The 10,288-nt window shown below is 35.1% G+C and overlaps 1 protein-coding gene across 8 annotated transcripts in view; it reads right to left on the bottom strand.

Moving 5' to 3' along the window:
- LOC110445675 (FERM domain-containing protein 5-like) overlaps window positions 1-10,288 on the bottom strand; it is a 79,961-nt gene that overhangs the window by 16,294 nt on the left and 53,379 nt on the right. For 4 of the 8 annotated variants that reach the window (XM_021490409.1, XM_021490411.1, XM_021490412.1 and 1 more), the window contains exons 8-12: window positions 10,120-10,208; window positions 9,402-9,465; window positions 8,591-8,617; window positions 5,404-5,457; window positions 327-415 (exon numbers count right to left, since the gene is read on the bottom strand). In XM_021490409.1, coding sequence (XP_021346084.1) covers window positions 327-415; window positions 5,404-5,457; window positions 8,591-8,617; window positions 9,402-9,465; window positions 10,120-10,208 — 323 coding nt within the window. Of the gene's footprint in view, window positions 1-326; window positions 416-3,892; window positions 3,905-5,403; window positions 5,458-8,590; window positions 8,618-9,401; window positions 9,466-10,119; window positions 10,209-10,288 lie in introns of all 8 variants that reach the window. The other 4 variants (XM_021490415.1, XM_021490417.1, XM_021490413.1 and 1 more) reach the window with 3 other exon arrangements.

The raw sequence follows: 10,288 nt of genomic DNA, 5'->3' as shown, positions 1-10,288 counted from the left end.
CCCCCCACGCCAATATGAATCCATTTTCCATCCTGCACTCTAAGAGAGCTTTTAGAATGTACTTGGCTTAAATTCCAGTAAAAATATCCGTTATTCTACATAAAAACATAGTGCAAAGCTTTTTAGAAGGTATACCAACTACATGACAAGTTTTAAATTTCTATGTGGAGTGTAATAAATCAATCAAAAACTCCACCATCCACTTGGTAAAAAACGAAATTGTTACTACACTCATTGCTTTCCAAAATTTATGTTTTTATAACAGAAACAGGAAAGAGAGGCTAAGGTGCCCTCGTAAAAAAGTGAATAAAAGTGTCGATATTTACGTGAAAAATAACTGCTGCTCCACCGCACACCTCCACAGGTATTTACACGCTCCCACGGTCTGGCACTTGTAGCCGATCGGCTGTTGCTTCTGTTAATTATTATAAATCAATCAAAGTGATTAGTATTTTATTATAAAGTTATCATTTCATTGATCACATCCCCGGAAGTTTGACAGAGACCAATGCCACTGTCGGGGGTGGACTAATGGCACTCGGATATAAAACTTGATCGATGAAATTGTACAATCAATAATTTTGTTCTCTACGGTTCTAACATTATCCTTTATCATCAGAATCAGGACATTAGTTAAAAGTTAAAATGGCACGGCGCCAATGCTTTCTACCATAAATTCTGTCCGATATTAGATTCTGTTTCTCTTCATTTGTTAACTAAAAGCTTGACAATCCTCTACAGTATTCACATGTAAAATTTATATCAATAGCAATTTCAATACTGGGAAAAAACCCAATGAAATTGTACTGTTTTTAATCATAGCATGCATCAATACCAATTACAATCATATAGCATTGGTATCTCTGAAACACAAATTTATTTATTAACGAGTCGGACTGAAATAGAGATAAAACTCCACAACAACAAAGTACTAACTTAATGTAGTACTAAAACTAGGGTTTATGTTGGGTGATTTATAACCAAGCGTAAATCACAGTTTAGAACAATACTCCGTCTTTACTTATCTGTGACATTTATCACACAAACACTGCATCAATGATAGCCGTTTAAAACCTTTCAAAAATAAAAACTGACACAAAATCAGATGATTCCTTCATAATAAATTTGGTCTGAATTCACAAGAGAAAATATTTCATAACAATCTCAACCATTTTTTTCTCATCCAATCAAATATAATACAATGTAAATATCTTATACATACTTATCATTCATTTCTTGTAAAACTCATATTCATATCTGAATAATTTGACTCATTAAAAGAATGTTTTTTTTTAAGAAAGAAAAATAAAAGTAAAATTAAACGCGAGTTGATACCCAAGTTATAAAAGACCTCACCAAGAGTTACCCACCATCCTTAAAATTCCAGGGGTTGCACTTTCTGCACCTCTGGAATATGTCATGACTAAACTGAAGGTTCTGTTTACGCAACCTTGTGGACAATACAAGTAGACTATTTTGATCCTTTGATGTACATTAAAAGAAAGCAGTGCAACAGTAAAATTGACAGGCTTTTATGTAGGATATGTCGCTCCTCTGTAATCTACAAAGGACAGGTATCAGCCTATCAATTGGTCAGATTTTTTTCACCCGACACCAATCAAATAGCTAGCTGAGTGCCTCCAATTTTGTGAGGACATATTCCAGTGATGCAGAGGACGTCAGTGAGCATAAAACTAGGAGTTCCGAGTATGGAGTTACCTCTAATCATGTAACTTAGTGATACAAAACGTATAAAGATGGGACTAGTACACGTACTAGCCCCCTCCAGTAAATCCCAGTCAAGTCTTTGGTGCAGAAGGTAAACATGCTTTCTGCTGTAGGTGTTAAGTCAGGTGAAAATAAATGTAATGGTTTGGCCTTAGCTGTGCATAGGATTACATTGGTTTTAATGATGCCATATTCAAGCTTGCCAAAAAAATATCCTCATTGTGGATTTTTTTAAGGCCAGTATGTGGGTTAAGCTCCTAAAGTAAGCAGAATTTCAAATTCCCATTTTAACCAAAAAGAAATGCAATTAATTATCCGAATAATAGATTTTCCCCAAGTTCCCCAATTTACAAATTTTACTATTGAATAACAAAACAGCTCTCAAAATGTGATTACAATTGCAACATGCCTGAAATTTTCAGTTCACCAAGAGGAAAGTAGTTATATAAAATTCTAATCAACTCTGTTTCCTACATCCATTTTTTTTTTTAAAAGACCATTTATTCTCAGTTACAGTTAGGTAAGATGATCCCAAAATTTGTGACAACTACTTTCCTGCCAGAGAAACATTCAATTTTTGTGCTAGATGAAGCTTTATTTTGGGAGACAGTATCATAAAATATATGAACTCCTAGTGGATCAACAGATAATATGTCTGAAGTGAAATCTGAAAAATCAGACATTTCGACTCAACGACTCTATATCAAGTGCACATCAGCCTTCTTACATAGAGTATAAAAAATCAATATTTGACCTCTTACTGGTAAACATATATTTATATCGAGACATTAATCAAAGTGGACCACCGTCATTTTTTAAAATTGAGGACATTATTTACTTTGGACCAAGACCAATTTGAATGAACTTCTCTCCAAAGCCTCCAGGAAATGCTACGTGTTGAGTTATTTTTTATAGTGAAGATCGATGACCCCAACTGTATTTCTGAGTTGTGGTAAGTATTCCCTGACAGATCAGCATGTGTATCTTCATCTACCCCAAATATCTAGGGTGATTGCCCCATTCAGCCACCGATATGCCCATACATGTCCTATAGTATGCTGTCTGCCTTGACAAATAGATTCTTTCAGGATATAAGTTAATTTTGATATACAGCTGATATTTAGAGCCAGGCACCCATATTTGATTGGTTTTCTAAGGAATAGACATCCTGGGCTTAACAGACTCAGGGGAAAGTCAGTAAACAAAATCAAAGATGCGAATATCCAACCTTTTAGTTTTGTACAAAATGAAAACATTTTCCAGTTTGTGCAATTATGTATTGACCCTACAACCCCAAATGTGACAAGAATCTATCCCAATTTAGAACTTTCCAGTGTATAAAGAAATGGGAGTGAGGATGGGAACCCGAATTATAATTACAAAACACAGATAGAGATAAATAATGCATCGTGCAATAAATATATAAAATTGTAAAGAAATAATTTTTTAATAATATTGATACCTTGATCAGACTAAATCCCTTTCAAAAGAACAAACATTGTCTTCATTGTTCAATATTTAACACTGTACATCTTATTGAAATATTGTATTGAATGAACAGCACAAGAACTCATATAAACCAACCCAGCATTTGGTACAAATACATTGTAATTCTATATCCTTTTGGGAAATTTGCCAAATATTGCGAAACTTCAGTCTTTAAACTTTTTAACTTCATAGGAATTGTTTGTGCATGAAACGTCAATCACACTGCAGTAACGTTTTCAAGGATGACGTTATAAAGATATTCTCTCACGCAATCAAAGCAAAGCTGCAAAGAATGTTTTCCCAAACTGCCCATTAAATTCACTTGAACTTAATATATAGCTAAAGAAAAAGACTCTTTGAAAGCAATCATAAAAAAATAAAATCTTCTCACAAAAACACTGTTTCAAGCAGTTATGGCAATATTGTCACGCATGATTCAAATTTAGGCTGACAAAATGATCAAGGTCTTCACAGGGATTTATACAAAAAGAATAAGAAAGCACTGTATCATGAGTTTATTTTTTCCTTCCTTATTGAACTCTGTTAGGGAACGTCCAAATATATTTCAAACATTGAGTCCATTATGTTAAAAAATGATTTTACAGGAAACATTATAAGTTATAGGAAAATTGAAAAGCAAGGAACATGCATCTGTGTGAGAGAGAAGCTTAAATACCTTTATCCTTGACTGTTGGTATTCCACATCCAAGAAAGCAAGGGAGAATGAGAACAAATAAGTCTATAACCAAACCTACTGCTGGTAATTCATTTAGCTCAAGTAACGAAACCCTGTCTCTAAGGACAAAACCCTGTCTCTAAGGATAAAACCCTGTCTCTAAGGACAAAACCCTGTTTCTAAGGATAAAACCCTGTCTCTAAGGACAAAATCCTGTCTCTAAGGATAAAACCCTGTATCAAAGGACTTGGCCTTCAAATACAATTCACCCAGAAATGAAGAGATGACCCATTATTATGGAACACTTTTTTTTCTGATATGTCTTCTTTGTGTTTTAATATGCAACACCGGCAGAAGCTTTGCTTTTCAAAAGTAATTCTTCTATTATTGAATGAAGAATGACATTAATTGATGATCAGAGTTCCCAAAAAAAACGAACCACTTCTCAGCTATGCTCAAACCAACACTGACTTGTCATTTGAATATGTGAATTTTGATACAACATCTCCAAATATTTAATAGTTCAATACTTAATTTTTGCTGAATTTTCTAAAATTGCTAAGTAACATTATATGTACCTTATACAAGACCAGGTGAGCTAAAAATTGCTCATTCTGACAAATAGAACAGACCATCTCTAATGTTATAAACAATGACTGGGACTAATTTCTTCAGCTGTTTGGGCAGTGACTGGGACTTTTCTTCAGCTGTTTGGGCAGTGTCTGGATTTAAGTGGATAAAGTCTGTGAGTGTTGACAAAGATATAAATAAGACTGGAATGAAGTCGGCTGACACAAACTCTAGTCGTAATGTCAGTCACTGAAAGATGAAGAATTCCGGTCCATCATGCATGCTTACCCCAGGTTTTCATTAGTAAAATTTCACTTTGTTATCTCCCCTTACAAATTGGAAATGAAACATTGTAACCATTATTAATACCCACTTGTCTCACGAAGTGAAGAGAACTTTCCTACATCAGCCTCTAAGGTCGTACAGTTTTAGTATTGACAATACAAAATATTTATTTTTCAACATTATAAAATTTCCCAAATTCCAAACATTCAAAATAAAAATTTGAGCTGCTTTAAAATATTTGCCTTTATAAAAGCACATTGTATGCAAAAGACTTACAACCTTAGGCTAAGATTTCATAGAAACTAATATGGATCCATTCATGCTCCCATCCACAATACCGACTATTTACCCTGAACCAGATATATCATGGAGTCAAAGGGGTATGGATCCATTCATGCTCCCATCCACAATACCGACTATTTACCCTGAACCAGATATATCATCGAGTCAAAGGGGTATGGATCCATTCATGCTCCCAGCCACAATACCGATTATTTACCCTGAACCAGATATATCATGGAGTCAAAGGGGCAAGGTTCAGAGGTCAGGAGTAAAGATTGTGGGGTCAAAGGTCAGTGGTATCTGGATAATAATGCTATGGAATCTTGTTGGTGGTAATTAAAATAAATATAAATAAAAAAAAATCTCAAGGTTACATCTTCGTCCATGTTTCCTGCATTGGTACAAAGGTAGGAATCCATCGTCTGAGCCTAAATATCAAAATTACATTAGCATGTGCTTCTCAACTCAGAAAGAGTTCCTTTTAATGGTTATTCTGGCCTATATTGTGGACTATGCTATATCTATTGGCTTACAGCTAAATACGATATATCTTTTTGTGATCAATCGATCAATCAAATTGCTGCATTAGACACAATTAACTGTTATGCAGGGTAATAAAAACATTTGATTATTTTCAACTAAAACGTTACTTTTCATTTTGTCACATGAAATACCATGCATAATAAATTCATACAAAAAGTATCACTGTAGATATACGAAGTATATGGCACAACAACATTACAACAAACTTTTCACGATATGCAATGATAGTCAACACACAGATTGAATATGAAATTTCCAAGCGGAAAAAAAGGCATATGTAATAAACCCAACTCCAGTGTATGCCTGCCAGTCAGGGAAACGGACAAAACACAGACAAGCAGACATTGTGAGAACAGACAATAATAGGTCTTGTCGTAAACTTTGACAGGCTTATAAAAAATTACAAATTAGAGAAATGTATAAGATAATAGAAAATGTGTTGTCCAAATGGACCTGGGCGAGGATATACAGATAATGTGCATATAGACCTTGTGGGATTGTAATTTATCACACACTGTGGATAGGTATGTTAACACTTACATAAACTATTGTTTAACATTATCATAGACTCATGTTCTTCTAGTCCTATTATCTATAAAAAGTGATAAGAAACCACTTCCTGGTAATGTATGTAGCTGTCATCTGAGCCATCAACATCAATATCTGCGACCTCGTCAGTTTGCCTTTGACATTTTAACGTAACTGACCTCGAATTTTGAACATTGCAATATATACTGACTATATGTTGTTCCTGATTTACTTTCATAGGCATACATGATATAAAATTTGAAAATTGAATCAAAGTCTCACTCAATTTTCCTTCAAAAATTAAGCCAAGTAGAGCCCAGTTGTAGACACATGCATTGACGTTTCAAAATACAATTACAAATATTATCAAGTGTTCTGACATCATCATTATAGATAAGATGTCACTAATGCTATGGAATGCTGCACAGTAACAGTGGTTAAGGAAAGTGGGAAGACAATCTGATACAATGTCCCTTACTATAGTAAACTCTGTAAAATCCCTTCCGTCCATGATGATATCTTTAACTCATTGACCCCTATGTTTTTAAAACTGGACTTGCCCAGTCTTTGATAATGGAAGGTTCAAATGTGACTTTAGGGGTAAATGGGTAAAATCATATATAATTACTGGGTACTGATATCCATGAACAAAGGGTTGTTATATTTATGCATATTAATCCTCAAAATTCAAGGGGTTGTACTGTAACATTTCCTCAACACTGGAATATATCATGACGATACTGAAAGCTCTGTATATGATGCAACTAACTAGGTTGATCCTTTGATATACATCAAAGAACTTGCATGTAATGGTAAAATGGTGTGTTTTTTTTTTACCTAAAACCAATCAATGTGCTAAACATGTGCCTTTGACTTTGCCATGACATATTTCAGGGGTGCAGAGAACATAAATGAGCTAAACTCATTCACCCCTGAAATTTCATAATGAATTATTCTAACCTTTGAATTGAAGGAGTTCAAATGTATCTTCAGGGGTGAATGAGTTAATCCCTGGCATTTTGAGGATGAAGAATAATGGGCTAACTAACATGTATACCTACACATCGTTCTAAGTGGAGCACTATTATACCTGTGATAAGCTGTTGGAAGGACACATAGGTTCTTTTAAAGAGATTAAAATGAACAATGGAAATTGGACCCTTATATAATATCAGGTATGTTATAATCCGTAGACTTATCACAGATATACAATACAGATCTGTTACACACTGGTGTATCTCAGCAAACACCCTGACATAGGAAAATCCTAACAATCGTTGGGTGCTAGCTTATATAGTTTTGGAGGGCAAGCATATAGCTTCAGTGCAAATTTTTCAGACCACCTAAATGACAATACGTGAAAATATTTCTCTCAAAATTTGGACCAAAAGTTCCCCGGTGATACAACACACACTAACAGGAAGGTAAAAAATACCCCCTCAGTACACACTATTGCACAGGATAACTGGTATAAATCCAGGAAAACACCTCCTGGTAGAGGGCAGTCCACACAGAAACACTCCTTCACACATGCAGGATAAACTACACAAAGGCCGAAACATATACTCGGATATAGGACAATCCATGCAAACACAGAAACACACACCTTCACATAGGATAACCCACAAAAGTGAGGAAACACACATCTTCACACAGGATAACCTACACACACATCTTCACACAGGATAACCCACACACACACCTTCACACAGGATAACCCACAAAAGTGCAGAAACACACACCTTCACACAGGATAACCTACACACACATCTTCACACAGGATAACCCACACACACACCTTCACACAGGATAACCGACAAAAGTGCAGAAACACACACCTTCACACAGGATACCCCACAGTAGTGCAGAAACACACACCTTCACACAGGATAACCCACAGAAGTGCAGAAACACACATCTTCACACAGGATAACCCACAGAAGTGCAGAAACACACACCTTCACATAGGATAACCCACAGAAGTGCAGAAACACACATCTTCACACAGAATAACCCACAAAAGTGAGGAAACACACATCTTCACACAGGATAACCCACAAAAGTGAGAAAACACACATCTTCACACATGCAGGATAACCCCCCACACAAATGTAGAAAACACACCATGACTTAACAGCACACTGTCACATTTAGTAAAACAACAAAGGTTGACATGGAAAAGGTTGAAAAATATTTCCATAAAAAAAGTCTAATCTACATGCAGGTATAACTAACTGCCAATTGGCTTCTTTTAAACTGCAAGCAAGCAAATGTATTGGATTCTCAAATTGTATATTAAAGGGAAGGTATGTATACTGCATGCAAGTAACCAGTCATGATAATGATTCAAATGTAAGCTCAAATATCATTGGCTGACAATGAACCAATCATGAAGCTGGTTACATTTAAATATTTCATAATAAACATAAGCATGTAACGACGGCACAGTATATAAATGATGGGAGAAATATAACCACTCCCAAGTATTACCTTCTTTGTATTAGTCGTATCTTCATCCTATGAAAATTAACGCAAAGGCGTAAAGAGCCTGGGTTAGGATACATTCAACTAAAGACTAACATCAAACACTACCGCAGGGTCTCTCAAATGTCAGTGGTCTTCAATAAATCTGTTATGTTACGATAACGGTGGTCATTAAATATTTAAATCATAGTTTTAAAATGCATAACAACTAAAGCATAGTGGGTCAACTTTCGGTCCTCTTAAATCTGTTTTGTGAATTTTATATGTAAATTGTATGGAGATTTTAGTATCACAAAATAAAAAAAACATTTTTAGAAACACATTTCCGCAACTCTGCATTTGCAAAAGATTAAGTATCACAAATTTAATAAAAACGTCTTTAGAAACACATTTCCGCAACTCTGCATTTGCAAAAGGTTTAAGACCTTTTCGATAGAAATTGTGATTTATCAGTTAACACTGACATACGTGACATCCCTCGATTTCTTTGTTTGACATTAATCAAATCATACCCTCAAAAATATTCTACATTTGAATCAAGCAACAATTACAGAAAAAACCATGACAACAGAAACATAATTTACACAAATTTTGATATATGATTGATTAAAAATTTCAAAAGATGTTAGTGAAAAAGAAGAACGTTTTCTGAAATCATAGAGGTACAGGCTCATTCATATAGAGGAAGGAACGTGAGCATATTACACGGGTAATACTAGTATCATCAGCCTAGCTAGATCATAACTTCATCTCATCAAAGGACAGACATGCAGAAAAATGTCAGGATTATTTTTGGATTCATTTTATAGGGACAAACCTCTGCGATGCTGACATGGACTATAAACATCTTGCCCTCGTACGCAATCCTGCGGATCTGATTCCTGAAAAGGGAGGTAAGTTTTGATATAAGAACAAAGTCTGCACAAGTTACCTAACCAACACAAAATCATTTACATGTAAATATATATTCATTCAGATTCTGTATAGTTTAAATATTAAATATTAAACTTCAAAGGTATATTTTTAAATCTGTAAATCAATAATTGTGATATTACAACCAACATATTATGGGACTCCAACAGTGTTTTTTTAACTAATAATTCCAAGTATTTACCTCAAATATGATATGACAAGAGGGCATTCAATCACAATATCCTCAAAGCATCACCAAGTAAGAGGGATTTTAAGATGTAATGGCCTACCAGTAAATTAAAGATAAACCTTCGCCCCACCATCCCTAATTACTACATAGTTACATAAGGATTTCACTTCAAACGTGGTTTAGTGTAACATTTGACCTTGACTGATGACCACCAAAATCTAACCAAGTTCTATATTTAACGACAATAAGGTGTGAATATCAACTAAATCTGATGAGGGATTCATGAGATAGGTGCTTAGGCATTTTACTATAGATGCAGGGATACACTAACAAAGTGGTTACTATTATAAAACCCTCCCACTCCCTCTCGACTAAGTGGGGGGTATAAAAAGTAAGCAGCAAATGAATCGTGTGGTCGCTATAGGTGACTTGCCATTTGTACAGCTGTGTGCGCCGACTGCCGTAGAAGGTCATGATGCCTTGGTGTGTGACGCCCAGGTAAAACTGTGTACCTTTGTGGTCCTGTTAACAAAGAGCACTCAGTCGTGGGAGGAATCACTCAAAATAACACCTGTCACTGGACCACCTTCTGAACCATTGAT

Source organism: Mizuhopecten yessoensis, unplaced genomic scaffold (genome assembly GCF_002113885.1).
Source record: "Mizuhopecten yessoensis strain PY_sf001 unplaced genomic scaffold, ASM211388v2 scaffold2329, whole genome shotgun sequence".
NCBI classification, from domain to species: Eukaryota; Metazoa; Mollusca; class Bivalvia; order Pectinida; family Pectinidae; genus Mizuhopecten; species Mizuhopecten yessoensis.
The sequence above is the reverse complement of the archived record's forward strand: the minus strand, read 5'-3'. Positions and strand labels throughout refer to the sequence as shown.